We start from the raw sequence: 22,578 nt of genomic DNA on the forward strand, positions 1-22,578 counted from the left end.
GACTATAGACTAGACTATAGACTAGACTATAGACTAGACTATAGACTAGACTATAGACTAGACTATAGACTAGACTATAGACTAGACTATAGACTAGATAGACTAGAATATAGACTAGACTATAGACTAGAATATAGACTAGAATATAGACTAGACTAGACTAGACTATAGACTAGACTATAGACTAGACTATAGACTAGACTATAGACTAGACTATAGACTAGACTATAGACTAGACTATAGACTAGACTATAGACTAGACTATAGACTAGACTATAGACTAGACTATAGACTAGACTATAGACTAGACTATAGACTAGACTATAGACTAGACTATAGACTAGACTATAGACTAGACTATAGACTAGACTATAGACTAGACTATAGACTAGACTATAGACTAGACTATAGACTAGACTATAGACTAGACTATAGACTAGACTATAGACTAGACTATAGACTAGACTATAGACTAGACTATAGACTAGACTATAGACTAGACTATAGACTAGACTATAGACTAGACTATAGACTAGACTATAGACTAGACTATAGACTAGACTATAGACTAGACTATAGACTAGACTATAGACTAGACTATAGACTAGACTATAGACTAGACTATAGACTAGACTATAGACTAGACTATAGACTAGACTATAGACTAGACTATAGACTAGACTATAGACTAGACTATAGACTAGACTATAGACTAGACTATAGACTAGACTATAGACTAGACTATAGACTAGACTATAGACTAGACTATAGACAGACTATAGACTAGACTATAGACTAGACTATAGACTAGACTATAGACTAGACTATAGACTAGACTATAGACTAGACTATAGACTAGACTATAGACTAGACTATAGACTAGACTATAGACTAGACTATAGACTAGACTATAGACTAGACTATAGACTAGACTATAGACTAGACTATAGACTAGACTATAGACTAGACTATAGACTAGACTATAGACTAGACTATAGACTAGACTATAGACTAGACTATAGACTAGACTATAGACTAGACTATAGACTAGACTATAGACTAGACTATAGACTAGACTATAGACTAGACTATAGACTAGACTATAGACTAGACTATAGACTAGACTATAGACTAGACTATAGACTAGACTATAGACTAGACTATAGACTAGACTATAGACTAGACTATAGACTAGACTATAGACTAGACTATAGACTAGACTATAGACTAGACTATAGACTAGACTATAGACTAGACTATAGACTAGACTATAGACTAGACTATAGACTAGACTATAGACTAGACTATAGACTAGACTATAGACTAGACTATAGACTAGACTATAGACTAGACTATAGACTAGACTATAGACTAGACTATAGACTAGACTATAGACTAGACTATAGACTAGACTATAGACTAGACTATAGACTAGACTATAGACTAGACTATAGACTAGACTATAGACTAGACTATAGACTAGACTATAGACTAGACTATAGACTATAGACTAGACTATAGACTAGACTATAGACTAGACTATAGACTAGACTATAGACTAGACTATAGACTAGACTATAGACTAGACTATAGACTAGACTATAGACTAGACTTATTTTTGAGTCCCTATAGCGCTTATCTTAAAGTCGAATACTACTTGGCTATGCCCACAAAAAATGTATGCCCGATTGCACCAGTCTTTTAGAAATACCAGATTTATTTCCAATAAATGTTATTGATGATGATTGTAAATTGGCGGAATATATGGTAGAGTACTCAGTGGAGTTACTCTTTGATATTTAAAACAATATTTTAATTAATTTCTGTTTATGATCTTGTCATAAACTTTGCGTTTATAGATAAGTTAATGAATTTGATTTCATTTCATATGCAAGAACACATACATATTTCAATTTAGATAAAACTGTATGAATATTAGAATATATTTCAATTGCTTAACAATAAATATTGATTTCCTGGATACAATTAGCAACAAAGGTTAATTACTTTGATGTAAAAGACAAAGGGGATTTTTTTGAGAAATGAACATATTGAACAAAAAACAATTTGGAATGCTATATTCGGCTATGTCGAATCTTAAATATCCTACAGCTAAAAGCTAGTACATTTTTTAGAAATGTACATAAGTGGAACTTATAAGGGAGCTTTGCTCATATGATCATCAATTAATAAAATCTTTTGATCTTTGATTCCTTCTCTGGAGCTCTTAGCAGATTGTTGGTTAAATGAGTTAATAATTGCATGTTTATGATCCATACAAAATATTCACATAACAAAACAAGTAAGAAATTATATTCGGGCGAGGCCGACCATATAACACCCTACACCTGTTACAAAAAAATGTGATTTAGTTTTCATAATAAAGCATTTAAGTTGAATTGTACCTTGCCTCAGATATACTTAAGCCATTTATTGTTGAATAAAATTGTGGACATTTAAGTCGAATTTTGAAGGGGGCTTTGAATATGGGCTATGGTCAAATGAGACCCATAAATTAAAAAATTCATGAGGGTCATCAAGGCTAGTATAGAACTTGGTTTTGCAGCTTTTTGTCGAGATACGAGTATATTAAACATAATTATGAACTTAAAAGCCCTATTAGTCCGCTTCAATTGTATGGGGGCTAGGTGAAATAATGGACCGATGTTAACCATTTTCATCAGGCTTCGGCTCCGGTACCATAGATGATCGTGTGCCAAATTTCATTGAATTATCTTCAAAATTGCGACCTGTAGTTTGATTACAAGGTTTACAAGCCCTATTCGGGGGTTCAGTTGTGTGGGGGCTAGGTGAGATAATGGACCGATGTTAACCATTTTCAATAGACTTCGTCTCTGGTACCATAGAAGATCGTGTACCAAATTTAATTGAATTATCTTCAAAATTGCGACCTGTAGTTTGATTACAAGGTTTACATGGACGGACGGACAGACGGACGGACATGGCTAAATCGACTCAGAAAATGATTCTAAGCCGATTGGTATACTTTAAGGTGGGTATAGAACCAATATTATTGTGCGTTACAAACATCAGCACTAACCCAATATACCCTCCCCACTAAAGGATATAAAAATACTATAATTTCAACTTTCTCAATAAATTCACCCAAGAATTATAAACTTGTAAGATGTTTTATAAGTAGTTCAAAAAATTTAATAAAAATTTAAAAAATTACTAACACAGGTTGTTAAAGACTACTTTCATTTTCCAGAAAAAAGTAATAAAACAAATACAAATTAAAAGAAAAAACCGTATTTTTTCTTCCCACTAGTATAACTTTCAATTAAATCTTAAGAAATTAATGAATATGAAAAAAAACAAGACATCATCACATGTAAAAATAAAAGAAAAGTGAAGAAAGATGTTAAAGCTGTGAAGGCAACATCATCGTAATTTGAATAAAATTCAAATGAAAATCTCGTAAGGTATGGAAAAATTATTCAATAAACCAACAAAAGAGAAAAAGAAATACATATTTTAAGAAAAACTATTGCATGATTTGTAAAGATGAATTTATAAATTTATATTTGTTTGCTTTAAAACTTCACTTTGAATCATAAATTTTAAGAAATTTTTAAGAGGCTTTTAGCCTTTATCATGTTATGGTAGCAATGAGCATATGTAATTAGTTGTGGTTACAAAGTTAAGCAAAAAACATTACTTTTTCTGTTGTTTTTTATAGAAATATGAATATTTTAAAAAATTTACCTTTCATATGGATTAAAAAAAAACGCTAATTTAAAAATGAAAATAATTAAATTGTTTAAATGTTGAAAGCTGTTTCTTTTAAGTTTAATTTAAGGTGAAAAGTTTCACATAAATATAATATTAATCTTGAGTTTTTTTAATGACTTTTATTTTATTTTTTCAGAAAAAAGTTGTTATTTAGTTTTCAAATCTAAGTCAAACCACATTTATAGTCGTAAAATGTGATTTTTAAAGTAACCATGAATAAAATGAAATATGTTTGGTTTCTTTATGTTATAACGTTAAAAAATATGACTCTATTATCTGGTTAGAAACGAATTCTTTCTTCTACTTTGTCCATTGGAAATGTTTTATGTGACAGCTCTTGTTGAAGATCTACAGATATTAAGGGTATTCACAATTTGCTTCTTAGATATGGAATACAATTAATTTATTGAAACAATTTTCCAAAGACCACAGATTTATTCGGAATTGATTAATCTTCAATAATTCCATCAGACACACTTTCGAGAATTATAATAATGGTGACATGAACATAAATCCGAAAAAAAACAAAAGATTTTCCACTATTTTTAATGTATTTTGGATGCTGTAAATATAAATAGGCAAAATGTATATATCAAATGAAAAATATTCGAAAGACCTTTCATTTTATAAGCCTTATGTCTAGGAAAAGTATTAAGCCCTTAAAAAACTGTATAATCTGATCTCTGTAAAGTTTGGCGGAGATCGGTTCTTATAGCGATAAAATTCGATATAAATAAGAACTGATATGTCTCTACCAATTTCAGGAGAGTCTCTATCTCCTCCCTCCGGGGGTATGTTACCTTAATGGCTCTCTCACATCTTGGTGTTATTGCAATACCGGGAAAAAAGATGTTACCAATACCTTTAGTCTAGCGGGACTATAAACTTGTGACGATCAAATGTATCCTGGACCTTTCGTTGAAATAATTTGACTTGGCGTCGAACCAGAGCACTAGATAATCTAATACTACGGGTGGACAGTTGCCACAGGACTTCGTCCTGGCTGTTCGATTGATGAAGGTTCCATTGGGATCCACGTAATGGCCGTGGCTTAAACCCAAATGCGCTCGATTAAAAGATTGATGCACGACGAAATTATTATTTTTCTGAATAAGTTTCTCTTAACATTCCTAGTTTCTAGGAACAATACAAATGTAGGATTTGAACTGATAATGCAAATATTGAGCATTAGTTTATGTATTAATACCCAATACAAGTATCCGATGGATGAGGACAACTCTGTGTTGTAATTACGGCGTGGTGCTACCTATAGCTGGGTGTTCCTAAACATACTCAACTTAATAAGTAGATCCTTGTGACCACTGTAATAAATCTTGTCAATTAAATATGGATCGTAAAATAAAGTGTTTTCACTTGATGTTGTTAATGCCCCGCCCCTACTATTGGCTCTAAACCTGTGATTTCGGTATACATATGTATTGGAAATCTCTCTTACGGTGGCATAAGATTAGATAGCTCGAGTTCTTGAGCAAAGTGCTTGGCCCGGCAGAACCATGTGCAAAAATTGCTACCGGCGTGTAAGATACACAAAGGGGCGGTAATGAGTCATCAAAGAAGCTCACCCTGTGGATCAAACAGACCACCGTGAAATTATGCCCTCAAGGCAGGTGTTCACGTAAATTTATGTCTTGCTTGACTTTATTTTCTATATTAAAAATTTGGTCCACGACTAAGCCAATCTCCCATAAATGTTACTTAGAGGCTCAAGGTATTCAGTTTCAGATCCTGAATGAATATGATTCCTCCAATACCTTGTCATATACATATGTATCTATATTAATATGAACATGAGTATAATTTTCGAAAGAATACATTTTATGGGTCAATTGTGGTCCGAACTATTCAGATTTCGGGAGAGTGATGGATTTCTAATAACAATTGTTGAAAGAGTTATTGAAAATAAAGTGATTTTTTATAAGATAGGTTATATGGAGGAAGGGTCAGTTATGGACCGGGCCTTATGAAATTTGGTTAAGAAGTTTTGGCTCGTAGACAACTTGTCAAATTTCATTATTCTACTTGTAACTTTAAGCCAGTTATGAACCTTTAAATCATTTTCTGAAGAAGACCTTATAAGGGGGCTAGAAACCGATTTTGTCCAGACAGTATTAACAGAGATTATTTGTGAAAAATTTCAGTTCTTCATCATCTACAGTTTAGGCCCTATCTGGTTTTCAACAACACAGACAGAACGATGGACTTTGCTAGATGGTCTTTGAATCCGATTTAGGGATTTCTTTATCGAATTCGATTCTGCTCCTTTGTTCATTATACCCTACACCACTATAGTGGGGAGGGTATTATACGTTTGTGCTGATGTTTGTAACACACAAAAATATTGGTCCTACACCCACCTTTAAGTATACCGATCGACTCAGAATCACATGAGTCGATTAAGACATGTCCGTCCGTCCGTCTGTCCGGCTGGCTGGCTGTCCATGTAAACCTTGTGCGCAAGGTACAGGCCGCAATTTTCAAGATAATTTGATGAAATTTGGACCAATCATGTTTTTTGGCACAAGGACGAAGCCTATTGAAAATGGTTGAAATCGGTCCATTATTTCACCTAGCCCCCATACAACCGTACCTCCCGATTTGGGCTTTTTATGCCATAGTTACGTCAAATATACTATCATCTCTCTAAAAATTGGCACAAATAAGTTTTATATAAGTACAAATGACACTGCAAATTTTCGTAATGATCGGCCCTTATTTGACCCTAGCCCCCATACAAACCCCCCTTCAAAAAATTTCTTAAACGTCTAAAATTGACTTGTAACCATTTGTATCGCAATGAAACACAACATAATTAACTATTATTTAAAAATATATCCTTTTCCCAAATTTAATGAGGATCGGCCCATTTTTGACCTATACTCCTACATAAAGCCTGATTTACAAAATTTGTTTTTTTATCAATAAATTGCTTGAATACTTTGGAATTAACGTGAAATTCAACATTAAAGTTTCTTTGTGAAAAATAAAAATTTTTAAAATATACTCATGGTGTGGGTATTATATGGTCGGCCATGCCCGACTATACTTTCCTACTTGTTGTGTAATAAGTTTATGCCACAAGTAATTTATTTCAAGATTTTAAAATTTTCATTAAAAACTTCATGTTAAAATTTCAATTTCCTGTATTAAACCAAAAATTAATTATTTACCAAAAATCGACTTACATAAACTTTTATCAATCTTTGTATAGACGATAATAATTTTAGCCAACCAATGTCAAAATATTTAAATAAAAATTCCTCTTTTATGTTTTATTCATTGTTAAAATAAATTGTTTTCATTTTGAAAACAATTTAAGATGTTAACAAAAAAATCACACTTTATCACAATTAATGAAAAAAAAAATCGAAAAAAAATACACAAAAATTAGTTGTAATGAAAGCAATGTATTCATTTCTTTCAAATTAACAATTATTCATACATATTTATAAAAGCCAATCCGACCACAAGTCAAATAACAATCAATTATCATCACCCCAGGTAAATGCCACAATAATGCCTTCAAAATTTAGTTGTACCGAATGAATGAATGAAAACGTTAAACATAATAATGATTTAAGCTTGTTGCATTAACGCCAAATATCTTGCCAACTTCGACTTCGAACCTGAAGTTTGAACAGATTTTCCCAGATTTAATAGAAACAACACAAGCGCACTCAAATGTATGTTAAACTGGTTGTGTAAATGTCAAATCTATTTGTTTATATTTTTCATTGTAAATATGTATTTTTTTGCTTCTATTGTCTAATATTTTCTTTCAAAATAAAACTTTAATTTAATGCATATTTACTTAGTACAATTATTTTGTATTATGCTGTACATAGCTCATTTTTGCTAAATATTTACTTTCCATTTATTAACACTCAAATGCTTAGGGTAGTGTGAAAGAGAAGTGATCTTTAAGTGTTAGGGATCAGCCTTAAAGTTTAATTATACATCATTATAATGTTTAAAATAAATAATAATAATTTCAAGTTAAAGTTAGCACAAGCTCGGGATTTTTTGAGCGGAAAGGAATCGATCACACGTTCAATGATTTAAGCAACCTATTCTGCTAATCATGTCTTCCTCTCTCTTAGAGAGGAAACATTAAAGTAGAATGATGTGCCTAGTTTATAAGATAACAATCTTCCCAAACTTTAGTTCATGCTCTTGCTCGATCTTCTAATCTAAGTCTATCTTTTAACCCGATTTTTTCTCTTTAACTAACAATCCCCCATTAATGTTCAATATTTTCAAATAATTTTGTTCAACATGTTTTTAATTAAAAGATCATAAATCAATTAATACAAAAAAATCAAGCTGTCAATCACTGTCAGATCATCAGGCATTTACAAACTTATTTACAATAGAAAGAAAACCTGATAAAAACTGTAACAATTACTACAGCTCGAGAGCATTAAAAAACAAAAATTTTGTAGATTTAAAGAAAAGTTAATAATAATTACAAAATGTTAAACAATGTTGGAAAATGATTCAAGTGAGTGTTCTTTCATACATCATTATTTCTTTTACATGTTTGTATTTAAATTAATATTTCACACTGTTACAAAATTGCAGAGATATAAAAGTATGTATTTATTTTTTGAATAAATTGTGATCATATTATCTTGGTTATTTCATTCATTATTCTGCAGCATTGCGCCGGATCATGTTATCTTATGGTGAGTTTTGATAACATGATATTACAGCATTCTAGGTTAATGAGTTACTCAGGTTTCGTAAAATCTCTAATAGATGGACTTGTACTATTTGTTCCATGGGGATCAAATGATTTCCCGAACAGAATATACCTCTTTATGTCTTTAGATATTGAACACTTATGGATGCGTTGGCTGTACAATAAAAATTCTATCGGAGCACTGATTTAAACGATTTGGTTAAACTGGTGGTCAGCTAGTCTGGTGGATGTTTTGTTCAACTGATCCAAAATGCAACCTAGTGAAGACTGCTAAACTGGTTTCAAGCAGATCTTGCAGTGATTCAAAGTTTAAGCTTAGCGAATGCAACTATCCGCCAGCACGCCCTGTGCTTTTTCAACCTCTGTGTGGACTTTATTTAACATTCAACAACTTAGCAGAGGGTCTCAATGTCCCCGACTAATCGACAAAATTGATTAATATCATTAAAGCCGAAAAAGTCCAACTCTGCTAAACTCAATTCATTTCTCTACCGAAGTCGTACTAGTGATAGCTAAAGGTTTATTTCAAGTAACCAGAACAGGTCAAGTCATGTGGGCAACTGATTTCCGTGGTAACAGGTTGGACCTCGTGTCTGCCTAAGTGTCGTGCAAAGTGATAAAAAGAGTCACAGTAGCCCCGCTATGTCGACAATCGGCAACAGCTTTCTTCTCCCGCTGTTTGACACCTGTTGATTCGGCAACGGTACCTGCAGACATATTCGGTGGCATCCTTATTTTAACCGACATTATCTTCTCGTGATTTTGAATACAATCACAGGCACCACATGATCCCCAAAGGTTCCTTTTCAATAACTAGAACAGGAAGAGGCCTGCTTCCAACTGATTTCCTTTCTACCAGATACGAACTCGTTTCAGAAAGGAATCAACAATACGGTGGTCTTTTTCATCCACATGGTCGTCTTTAGTTATATGTCGAGCTATATAAACTCTTATCCCAGTGACTTCGCTGCATCGACAAAGTCGCCAGAATCCAACTCTGCTAGTACCGATCCATTTCCAAAGCCATATAACCACTCCACAAAGTGGCATCGGATGATCAGACTTTTAACGGACGTTCTCTTCCCAAAGGTTTCTTTCCTATAACCAGAACAACACTAATCTTTCAGTCAACGGTCTTGCATGGACACAGGTAACCTGTGAATTATAAAACTACAACAGATTTAGGCACCTTGAAATGGCATTAGATTCTGATAATGAAGTTGGGTCCTGAACAAATTCCAAACGAAAGTTGTACTTGTTGAATCTGTTTGAGGGAATCTTGATGGTTCTGCTCTCTGGCGAAGAGCATGACATTACTCTGATATCTAACCACTGATCAGAAGACAAGGGCATTCAATTCTACTGAAAAGGCCATGTGGATCCAAGAATCATCAATCTTATTCGGCGAATCGCCGTAAAGGAATATCAAGATTTTCTTGTAAAAAATTTCAGTTCATAGGAGAAAGATAGGGAAAAGAACTGATATTGACTATCTTTTATGTCAGGTTCAGATAAGGAGTATGGAAGACAGGCTTCAAAAGAACTGAATGTGAAATGTCTTTACGGTTTTCGAAAGACTCCTTTAAGGAAATTTGCTTCACTTAGAAGTTCCAAGAGATGGTTCTGATCTCTGATGAGGAGTTTGAAGGCAGTGTTATGTTATCCTACTGAAAAGACCTTGGATCTCAATTTCATTAGTAGTTTGAAGTGAGAGCTCTGCTATCCGACGAGGAGCATGATATTACTGTTATATCTGATCACTGATCAGAAGACAGAGACATTCAATTCTACTGAAGAGACCTTGTTGATGCAAAATCATCAATTTTATTCGGCGAATCGCCGTGAATTAGATGCCTAGATTGTCCAGTTTGACATCAATATGATGTCTCAAATATAGTCACTGTTAGAACCTCTAGGAATATACTTACATCAAGACTACAATATCCAAGTTATCCAAGTGAATATCTCAGTTCATAAGAGAAAAAATCTCAGTTCATAGAAGAGAGGTAATGGAACTATCACAGAACGTCTTCCATGGCGTATGGAAGACAGGTTTTGAAAGAACGGTATGTAGACGATCTTTTTAGGTTGTCGGAAAACTGTTTTGGCTAAAGTTAAGTCAATTAGAAGTTGGAAGAAATAGTTTTGCTCTCTGACTATGATATCCGATAATAATCAGAAGGCATAATCTCTTATTGAAGAGACCAAGGTGATCCAATGTCATCATTGTTATTCGGCAGATCGCCGGGAAGGAAATTGCCCAGTTTGACATCAAACTGATGTCTCGTATATACAAACTATTAAAAATTTCGTTAGAAATCTTAACTAAGACATTCACACTAATGAATTCATACATTATTAACTCTTCATAATGATAAAATCTGTAAAATGAAGATAAAAAACCTCCTCTGGCAAAGGAAAAACAAATGAAACAATAAACAGCAACCGCCGCAAACTACGTGAATGGTTTGATAATTTTATTCATGTTGCAACCAACATTTTGTACTCAAACTCACACTACACATAGATAAAGAAAACTATGAACAGAAAAAAATTTTAAACAATTATTACTTAGAAAAAAAAAATGATGTATGAAAGAGTCAACAGCAACGTTTTGTGTTGGCTTTAATCAAATAATAGCAGATACTGTTGTCGTAGTTGTTGTTTTTGTTGGTGGTGTATGTAGTGGCAGCAATGAAGAAAAGTTGTTGTTAGTTGCATACAATTGGAATTAAACAACTTTTTTAGTTGTTGTTAAAACAGTTTGATTTGAGAGTTGAAACATGCCTGACGTGTACGGTTTTGAAAGCGTCTTGCCATAACTAACAAACAACAGTTTGAATATTTTAATTGAAATACAAAAAAGTAACCGTTTTTATTTTGGGGTTTTTTAACATCAATACTTTTGAACAAAAAACAACTCTATTAAAAATAATAATAAAATTGTATTTCAAAATTTAAATTTTTTTAGTACTTCTACTCAAAATTCACTTAAACGCCAACAAATTTTCAGTGTCATTAAAAACATTTTTTTATTTTTCCTATAAAAATTTAACAATTTATAATTAAAAAAACGCTAAAAACTCTTTAGAAACATATAACACATTTTAAAAATTTAATTAACGCCTTTTAGTAACAAAAAATATATAAAAAAGAAAATTACAACTTTTACTTGAATATAAAAAAAATACAAAAAGTTTCTCTTAAAACAATAATTTAAAAAAAAAATACAACAAAAATAGAAAACAGTGCAACACCTCTCAATTTGTCTGCAATTTATTGACATCCCCAACAATAACAACAACAATTAACCGCTAAACTTGTGACAACTTAAATTTTCAACACCCACTGGCATTTTGCAAAGGAAATTGTGCAATTTTTTTTTTAACTGAAATATCATCTATATTATCATTTAGCAACCGATCATGGAGATCACTTCAGTGGTAATTATTTTTCTTTTCTTTTGTGTTTATTTGAAAACTAGTTGATCGTTATGAAGCCATTGTTATTTTTCTAACTGTTTGTGTTTTTTGTCTACTATTTGAAATCCTTTAGAAAGTATTGAATCTGTTGGTAGCTTCTTCATTGTATTAAGTGATTAAACATGGAGACAACAGAATGTCAAAAATAATTGTACTTGTTAGACAACTGATCTATTTTTTTTTTCAAATTTGTTACCAATACACCCTACACTGGCGTTAGTAATTAGTGTGTGTGTTAAAGCTAATGTTTGTTGTGATCAAATTTAATAATAAAATGTTTAATCATATTATTAAACATTTAAGTCCTGAAGGATCTCAAAGGTCCCGTTCTCTAAGTCATCTCGAATTTTATATTCAGTCCACAGTTCTCCCTGGCCGCTATTGGGCATGTTGTCCGCACCTTATCATGGAAAATGTTGGTGGAAACATTGTCCATTATTCAGAACTTACTTTCCTGTACATTGTTCTTTGAAATTTTTCAATCAGAAGTTAGTCGTCTCAATAATCCAAGTTATGATTGAACTCTTTGTCTAACCCGAATATGATGATTTCTCGATCCATAACACATCCAATGTTCAGAACTTAGTTTCCTGGACTTAGTTACATACAATTTTCCAATTAGAAGTTGGTCGACTTAATAATCCACTTATTTCGGTCTATGATTGGACCCTTTGTCTTATCCTCTGACGAAAATAATTCATATTACAAATATTGACTCTGAAAAGACCCACTAAGACGTGAAAAAATCTTTCTTTTGATAGTAGTCATAAACTCAGATAAAGACAATATACACCTAGGCCGCCATTGACCCTATTGTACACTCCTTTTCATTGAAAATTTGTCTGGAAAAGCCGAGCTGAAGTTCGTTATTGAAATGAACACCCTTTGGCAAAAATAATCAATATTACTAATTTTAACTCTGTAAAGACCCACCAAAAAGCCTTCTTAAGGTAGTAGTCCTAGACTCAGATAAGAACAATATACACCTAGACCGCTATTGCTCTATTGTGCGATTCTTTTGATGGAAAATGTTAGTGAAAACCCCATATACAGAGATATATGTTCAGAACTTTGCTTCCGGAACATAGTTCCTTAGAATTTTCTTATCAAAAGGTAGTTGATTAAATAATCCACTTATTTAGGTTTATGATCGCACCCATTGTCTTACCCGAATAGGAATATATCTCGAACCAGTACTGTAAACAACTATGTGCTCAATATTGGAAATATCGACTTTGGAAAGATCATTGACATTGATAGATCTTCCAGAACGTATAAAGGTAAATTACATGATCACTCTCGTTGTTACAACTTTTAAAGGAGACAGCTACTTTATGGCAGATCTTCCAAAATATTTGCATATATGTATATCATTACGACCATCAGCACTCCCCTCGTAATGCTTCATGGATCCAATATATATAGATTACGATCGTATCATTCATAAAAGAGAATGTTCTCTCCATAGTCTCTACAGTAAATCTTTTGTCGGGAATATAACTGGTATTCGAGACGCCAAAGAAATAATTTTTGAACAACCTGGCGGATCCATTCGAAATAGTCCCCAGATGTCTACTTCGGATTAAATGATCTGATTATAAAAAATCGTTACATCCTTGATATGCCAACGTATAGAATCTACTTTAAACTTCTAATCGATAAACTTCTTCGCAATAAGTACTGTCATCTGTACCGCATCCAATGATCGCTCTAACTTTAACTTTCTTACTTGTTTTTTTTTTTATTTTCATAATTATGTATTTTCTCGGCTACTTCGACTTTGTTTGCTAAACAAACTCAAAGTTGTCTCAAACAGAGATGAATGTTGTTTTGTTTGATTTTTTTTTCTGTTTTTGTTTCTATTATATCTGATCTACATGCAATTTTTCAAAATGGTTTTGTGACACATTTCAACTTGGCAGAAGGCAGACAGAAACCGTTACAGTCACATTACAGGCAGACATTTATTTTCAAACTAATTAGTGTGAGTTGCCGGACGTGTATGAAGTAAAATGGGTGATAGATTGTTTGAAAAGTATGATCTTGTGAGTAAAGAGGTTCATAGTTTTGAAACGGGACTACGTCCAAACATCTTTAACCCTGCATAGCAATGTTTCTTTACTAAATAGATAAACCAATTAGACTCGATGGAAAGATAACTCTTATCATATATGATTCAAGACTTTGAGGTAAAGCATTTCTGCTACTGCCTCAAGTTTCACGGGATCTAAAATTGTAGCCAATTTTAACGTACGGCTGTCTATAGATCCTTGTTGTGTAACATGGAAACCAATTAACCGCAGGACAGTGTCCTACATATTCTAGACATTGGGAGGACCTTAATCTCGTTCAGATAATGTTAATGGAGAGCTTAATTCGGACTGTAAAATATGTCTTTAGGTTCTCAGAATTGTGACTGAGCGGCTTTGGTTCAGAAATGTTCTAGCAAAAAAGATCCTTCAGACATATTCAAGTTGGTGGCTGGCCTTCAAAAGAGGTTAACAGTCAAATGTTTGATAGGGGCCCCCGAAAGGTTGACTCTGAATTACATTACGATCACTAGCATGCTGGAACAGCGCTAGTACATCTGTAAGAAACGGCTAACCTTGCACAGAATCCTATCGAGTCGTAAACAAAGATTGATTACGTGTTGAGTCCACTCAGAGGTTGAAAAGGACAAGCGTGGTGTTAAGACCTCGCAAACAGTTAAATACATTGAATCGAAATACGGATTATTACCCTGGAATAAATATTTAGTCAGAACAGCAGTTATCGGTGTATAAGGGACACTGTGGTCTTTAATTTTAACGGTCCCTTCTAACTAAAGTTGCGACGAGAGTGTGTAGATCCTGTTAATTGTTATAGGATCTCTCAAATTTTATATAGTGACGTCAATAGAAGGTGAGCAATATTGGTATTATAAGAAAGGTGTTCGAAGGGGGCTTTTGATATCTTTCATGAGCGTGAAACATAGAAAGAATTGGAAAACCTTAAAAAAGCTCCTTTTTAACGTTTGCCCCGGGTATTTTAGTATGAACCAAACATTCAATTTGGGTGATAAAATCATAACCTTATTTTTTTTCTTTACACAAACGGTCCTACCCTAATGCAAATGCAATACCTTATTTGACCACTTTTCATTACAATGTTAATATAACATTTAGCCATTTAAAATACCTTCGCCCAAAATTAGAAACTTTTGCATAAACCTTATAAGGAAATTCCTTTTCAAAACCAACCGGTAACATAACTTCAAGTGGTATTCTAATTACAATGCATATCATGGTTTATTCTGTCATAACACATGTTTGCACTTGCAAGTTTTTCCTAAATAGGAAAAATTCTTTCAAACATTATGGCGGGAATTAATTAGAAAACATCTGGTAACATAACTATAATGGTCACTTGTTTTGCAATTACTGCAAAACAATCTGCTTCCAATAGCACATGTTCGATTTCATCTAACAATGCATTAGTTGCAACATCTCAAGCAGCCATACAACTCAAACATCAGCCGAACGAACTTAGTCTTAGGCAATAGTTTTTCTTTTGTATGATCTTGCATTTGAGCGTTGCATCCATACACACACACACACATAACTATAATTTCAACGTCCATTGTAAATTTTTCAAACGATAGTGAAAACTTATTGAATATTTTGCACATTTTATTTATACGATTTTTTTTTGTTGTTGTAACTTTTTTGTTTCTTTTTTAAAATTTTTTAGTTGAAACTACTTCTAGAAAGTGGTGTGGCATGTTTGTTAGCATGTTGCATGTATATTTAATGTTTTATTTATATACGTATTTCGTGCTTTTATTTTAGATATTTAATTTATTATGTTGTGGTTTAAATTAAAATTGAATTAACGAATTTTTAACCAGTTTAAACCAAAAAAAAAAAACTATTTAATTTAATAATTATAAGTGCATTAATCCTAAAGTGATTATAAACATTTAGTAATGCATAAATTTGGTGAAGTTTTTTCCAATGAAAAATACATAAATTTGAAAAACGTTTTGTTTTGATTTCGGTTGCCGTTTTTCTGGTTATAAATTTTGCTTTTATTTTATTAAAATAACTATGAGTTAACTGTAGTAAAAGGTTTTATAAAAGAGATATTTTGGATCGACCTAATAATGGTTTAAAGCCAAGGGTTCATCAGTTGTTTGCAGTAAAATTTATAACTTTCAATAACAGACTTTTAAAGATTTTTCTAGTTTAAAATTAAACACATTTTAACGACATTTTAATTAATTGTATATTCCAGAAGTTATATATTATTTTATAACCCATAAAATTAAACAAATAACCAGAATATTTGAAATTAATTTAATAGTAACGTTACAAATCAAACAGTTTAAAAATAAACTACATATAAAATCTAATTAAATTATTCAAGCTGTTAAACGTATTCAAAACTTTAAAAGTGCATTTGTTTAATGATTAAATACATTGATAATATTGTATTTAAATTAATACACTTTAATGAATCACATAAAAATCACATTTAATTATTTAATTAGATTGATAAGTATACTATAAATACTTAATTAGTCTTAAAATCTGATAATTGTGATAAATGGACTATAGGGTTTATCATTAAGAACGATGCATTAAAAGTAAAATCGAAATACGATATCGGTCAAATACCTGTCTCTCTCATTTTAAATTTGTTAAATCTGATAATGTTTTTAGTTTTATATATAAATTTACAATTTAATTTCTTTTTACCTTAAAAACTCCTTGCCATATAATTTAAATGGAATCCCACTAAAATATTTTTGCCATTATTATTATAGCTAAAACCATAAAATATATTCACACTATTTATAACCATTAACATTGTCGGTATAACCATTTTTATATTATCATTAGCCCAAAACACAAATTTCCCAGAATTCATATAAATGGTATCGTCAAATAAAGTACAGGGTGTAATTATGAATAGTGTTATTGATGTGGTTTTCATACCATACACCTCTATAGTTCAGTTCTAGATCAGTTCTAGTTCAGTTCTAGTTCAGTTCTAGTTCAGTTCTATTTCAGTTCTAGTTCAGTTCTAGTTCAGTTCTAGTTCAGTTCTAGTTCAATTTTAGTTCAGTTCTAGTTAAGTTCTAGTTCAGTTCTAGTTCAGTTCTATTTCAGTTCTAGTTCAGTTCTAGTTCAGTTCTAGTTCAGTTCTAGTTCAGTTCTAGTTCAGTTCTAGTTCTAGTTCAGTTCTAGTTCAGTTCTAGTTCAGTTCTAGTTCAGTTCTAGTTCAGTTCTAGTTCAGTTCTAGTTCAGTTCTAGTTCAGTTCTAGTTCAGTTCTAGTTCAGTTCTAGTTCAGTTCTAGTTCAGTTCTAGTTCAGTTCTAGTTCAGTTCTAGTTCAGTTCTAGTTCAGTTCTAGTTCAGTTCTAGTTCAGTTCTAGTTCAGTTCTAGTTCAGTTCTAGTTCAGTTCTAGTTCAGTTCTAGTTCAGTTCTAGTTCAGTTCTAGTTCAGTTCTAGTTCAGTTCTAGTTCAGTTCTAGTTCAGTTCTAGTTCAGTTCTAGTTCAGTTCTAGTTCAGTTCTAGTTCAGTTCTAGTTCAGTTCTAGTTCAGTTCTAGTTCAGTTCTAGTTCAGTTCTAGTTCAGTTCTAGTTCAGTTCTAGTTCAGTTCTAGTTCAGTTCTAGTTCAGTTCTAGTTCAGTTCTAGTTCAGTTCTAGTTCAGTTCTAGTTCAGTTCTAGTTCAGTTCTAGTTCAGTTCTAGTTCAGTTCTAGTTCAGTTCCAGTTCAGTTCTAGTTCAGTTCTAGTTCAGTTCCAGTTCAGTTCTAGTTCAGGGTTTTGAGTGCTCTAATATACCCTATAAAACAGTGGAAAGCAGACGATACTTAGGATAACAATAAAGCAATCGGAGAAGAGCGAATGATATCCAGAGTTTGGAAATTATTTAAAATCTTTTTTAAGATCTTTATTTAATGAACTGAACTAGATCTAACTTTTAACTAGATTAAAACTTAATTTCTAACTAAATTAACTACTACATACATATATGTATTTCTGTGTAAATATCACACAATTTGTTGTAAAACTCTGAAACAGAGGTTCACAACATATTTTCTTCACAAAACCTTTGAGGCTTAGGGTGCATGTAGTCGACAACTGTGGGGCATAAACAAACAAATCGGATTAGTTATCTAAAAGATGATTGGTTGAGCTATTCTCTTATCCTGGACATACAGGAATAAATATACCAAACGGCATATTAAATAAAAATTTCGTGAATTAAAAAACAGTGGGAACCACTGTCGTAAAATACACACAGACAGTGTGTGTTATACATTTGGAAGTTCTAAACGTGTTTCATTTTAAAAGAAAACAAATTAAAATGTTTTAGGTTTGAAACCATGATCATTTCTAGCTGTAACTACAAACGTGCTACGTAATAATGCGAGTACATTTTATTGTTATTTTGTTATAGTTTTTTTTTCAAAGTTTTTATTATTCATTGTCTCTTCAATTACACGATATCGGACACACTCTCATAGTATTCATCATCGTTACAACAAATGAAAAAGACAACAAATTCATGCTTCAAGTGACAAGCAATTAATTCCGCCGTTTCATATCGTTTCGCCGGTTAAAATTTTTTTAATTTTAAACTTTGTTTTAGTGTACTTTTTTCTTATCAAACAAAACAGTATGATACAAGTATGATGATGATAATGGTGACACTGTTGCCGCAGAAACATTTGTAATTAAACATTAATCAAAGTAAAAATTGTAAGAGAAAAAAACAACAACAGTTAAACACGATCAAGATCTTGAATAACAATTATTTTATATGAATGATTATAATGTGAACAAACATTTGTGGCAACTTGCAAGTGAGAATAGTGTGATGCACATTTTGACAGCTATTATGATGGAGTAAAAGTGGTAACTGGTTGTACATAAAAAAATCATGTTTACACACCAGCTCTTAATATGATAATCGCAATAGATTAACGTAGTTATCTTATGACTTGGCAACGATTAAAATATTTGAAATTCAAAAGAAAATAGCAGAAAATTTTAATTATTATTTGTTACAATTATTCACTTTTTACTTTATAATTTCTATTCATTTTAGGAGGTTCGTCCAAATTCTATTGCCGATGTTAAGGTAGATGCATCTTTTCGACGAATACCAAAAAATGCCATCTGCTTTCATGTTTGGAAAATTGAGGAAGATCGTTTGGAGGCCGAACCAAAAGCTCAATATGGTACATTTTTGGATGATTGTGCTTATATAATATATGCTTGTGGTCCAACGGGAACATTTGTAAATCAGGATACAATCGTAAGTAATTTTTCATGGGAAATTTTCGAAAATTTCAAATATAGTCTAGTCTATAGTCTAGTCTATAGTCTAGTCTATAGTCTAGTCTATAGTCTAGTCTATAGTCTATAGTAGTCTATAGTCTAGTCTATAGTCTAGTCTATAGTCTAGTCTATAGTCTAGTCTATAGACTAGTCTATAGTCTAGTCTATAGTCTAGTCTATAGTCTAGTCTATAGTCTAGTCTATAGTCTAGTCTATAGTCTAGTCTATAGTCTAGTCTATAGTCTAGTCTATAGTCTAGTCTATAGTCTAGTCTATAGTCTAGTCTATAGTCTAGTCTATAGTCTAGTCTATAGTCTAGTCTATAGTCTAGTCTATAGTCTAGTCTATAGTCTAGTCTGTAGTCTAGTCTATAGTCTAGTCTATAGTCTAGTCTATAGTCTAGTCTATAGTCTAGTCTATAGTCTAGTCTAGTAGTCTAGTCTAGTCTATAGTCTAGTCTATAGTCTAGTCTATAGTCTAGTCTATAGTCTAGTCTATAGTCTAGTCTATAGTCTAGTCTATAGTCTAGTCTATAGTCTAGTCTATAGTCTAGTCTATAGTCTAGTCTATAGTCTAGTCTAGTCTATAGTCTAGTCTATAGTCTAGTCTATAGTCTAGTCTATAGTCTAGTCTATAGTCTAGTCTATAGTCTAGTCTATAGTCTAGTCTATAGTCTAGTCTATAGTCTAGTCTATAGTCTAGTCTATAGTCTAGTCTATAGTCTAGTCTATAGTCTAGTCTATAGTCTAGTCTATAGTCTAGTCTATAGTCTAGTCTATAGTCTAGTCTATAGTCTAGTCTATAGTCTAGTCTTATAGTCTAGTCTATAGTCTAGTCTATAGTCTAGTCTATAGTCTAGTCTATAGTCTAGTCTATAGTCTAGTCTATAGTCTAGTCTATAGTCTAGTCTATAGTCTAGTCTATAGTCTAGTCTATAGTCTAGTCTATAGTCTAGTCTATAGTCTAGTCTATAGTCTAGTCTATAGTCTAGTCTATAGTCTAGTCTATAGTCTAGTCTATAGTCTAGTCTATAGTCTAGTCTATAGTCTAGTCTATAGTCTAGTCTATAGTCTAGTCTATAGTCTAGTCTAGTCTATAGTCTAGCTATAGTCTAGTCTATAGTCTAGTCTATAGTCTAGTCTATAGTCTAGTCTATAGTCTAGTCCTATAGTCTAGTCTATAGTCTAGTCTATAGTCTAGTCTATAGTCTAGGTCTATAGTCTAGTCTATAGTCCTAGTCTATAGTCTAGTCTATAGTCTAGTCTATAGTCTAGTCTATAGTCTAGTCTATAGTCTAGTCTATAGTCTAGTCTATAGTCTAGTCTATAGTCTAGGTCTATGTCTAGTCTATAGTCTAGTCTATAGTCTAGTCTATAGTCTAGTCTATAGTCTAGTCTATAGTCTAGTCTATAGTCTAGTCTATAGTCCTAGTCTATAGTCTAGTCTATAGTCTAGTCTATAGTCTAGTCTATAGTCTAGTCTATAGTCTAGTCTATAGTCTAGTCTATAGTCTAGTACTATAGTCTAGTCTATAGTCTAGTCTATAGTCTAGTCTATAGTTAGTCATAGTAGTCTAGTCTAGTCTATAGTCTAGTCTATAGTCTAGTCTATAGTCTAGTCTATAGTCTAGTCTATAGTCTAGTCTATAGTCTAGTCTATAGTCTAGTCTATAGTCTAGTCTATAGTCTAGTATAGTCTAGTCTATAGTCTAGTCTATAGTCTAGACTATAGACTAGACTATAGACTAGACTATAGACTAGTCTATAGTCTAGTCTATAGTCTAGTCTATAGTCTAGTCTATAGTCTAGTCTATAGTCTAGTCTATAGTCTAGTCTATAGTCTAGTCTATAGTCTAGTCTATAGTCTAGTCTATAGTCTAGTCTATAGTCTAGTCTATAGTCTAGTCTATAGTCTAGTCTATAGTCTAGTCTATAGTCTAGTCTATAGTCTAGTCTATAGTCTAGTCTATAGTCTAGTCTATAGTCTAGTCTATAGTAGTCTAGTCTATAGTAGTCTAGTCTATAGTAGTCTAGTCTATAGTAGTCTAGTCTATAGTCTAGTCTATAGTAGTCTAGTCTATAGTAGTCTAGTCTATAGTAGTCTAGTCTATAGTAGTCTAGTCTATAGTAGTCTAGTCTATAGTAGTCTAGTCTATAGTAGTCTAGTCTATAGTAGTCTAGTCTATAGTAGTCTAGTCTATAGTAGTCTAGTCTATAGTAGTCTAGTCTATAGTAGTCTAGTCTATAGTAGTCTAGTCTATAGTAGTCTAGTCTATAGTAGTCTAGTCTATAGTAGTCTAGTCTATAGTAGTCTAGTCTATAGTAGTCTAGTCTATAGTAGTCTAGTCTATAGTAGTCTAGTCTATAGTAGTCTAGTCTATAGTAGTCTAGTCTATAGTAGTCTAGTCTAGTAGTCTAGTCTAGTAGTCTAGTCTATAGTAGTCTAGTCTATAGTAGTCTAGTCTATAGTAGTCTAGTCTATAGTAGTCTAGTCTATAGTAGTCTAGTCTATAGTAGTCTAGTCTATAGTAGTCTAGTCTATAGTAGTCTAGTCTATAGTAGTCTGGTCTATAGTAGTCTAGTCTATAGTAGTCTAGTCTATAGTAGTCTAGTCTATAGTAGTCTAGTCTATAGTAGTCTAATCTATGGTAGTCTAGTCTATAGTAGTCTAGTCAATAGTAGTCTAGTCTATAGTAGACTAGTCTATAGTAGTCTAGTCTGTAGTAGTCTAGTCTATAGTAGTCTAGTCTATAGTAGTCTAGTCTATAGTAGTCTAGTCTATAGTAGTTTAGTCTATAGTAGTCTAGTCTATAGTAGTCTAGTCTACAGTAGTCTAGTCTATAGTAGTCTAGTCTATAGTCTAGTCTATAATCTAGTCTAATCCGGTTGACTCGACTATAATTTGGTGTATGGTTGCGACTATAGTCTGATCTGTTGTCTTGATTGTTACCCTAGTCCAAATGAACAAAGTATTTATGGTTAATACGAAGGTGTGACAGGGAGTCATTCCCTCAGGACTTTCTGATCCCCTTCATTTATATTTCTATTTTATTATATCTTTCCAGACCCGTGAAGTAAAACCTTCTATCAGCTTAGAACGTTTCATACACTTTTGGTTGGGTGAAAATGTATCCGAACAGAAACGTTCCAATGTGGCTCATAAAATACAAGAGCTGGACTCTTATTTCGGTAATGTGGCCACCGAATATCGTGAAACACAAAATAATGAAAGTGCTAGATTTCTATCGTATTTCAAAAAGGGAATAACGTAAGTTTAACTTTTCTTTTAAA

At 32.4% G+C, this 22,578-nt stretch overlaps 1 protein-coding gene across 2 annotated transcripts in view; it reads left to right on the top strand.

The window, feature by feature from the left end:
• The window catches only part of LOC119612097 (villin-like protein quail), a 32,189-nt gene that overhangs the window by 6,680 nt on the left and 2,931 nt on the right, over window positions 1–22,578 (top strand). Inside the window, exons 1-3 of one of the 2 annotated variants that reach the window (XM_037967825.1) lie at window positions 11,233–11,919; window positions 19,056–19,265; window positions 22,353–22,555. In XM_037967825.1, the coding sequence (XP_037823753.1) occupies window positions 11,902–11,919; window positions 19,056–19,265; window positions 22,353–22,555 (431 nt within the window). In that variant the 5' untranslated portion in view covers window positions 11,233–11,901. Of the gene's footprint in view, window positions 1–11,232; window positions 11,920–19,055; window positions 19,266–22,352; window positions 22,556–22,578 lie in introns of those variants that run through there. The other variant, XM_037967824.1, reaches the window with a different exon arrangement.

This window comes from Lucilia sericata, unplaced genomic scaffold (assembly GCF_015586225.1).
Source record: "Lucilia sericata isolate MDLA Ls3-8-SP2 unplaced genomic scaffold, ASM1558622v1 Contig001600F_arrow, whole genome shotgun sequence".
NCBI classification, from domain to species: Eukaryota; Metazoa; Arthropoda; class Insecta; order Diptera; family Calliphoridae; genus Lucilia; species Lucilia sericata.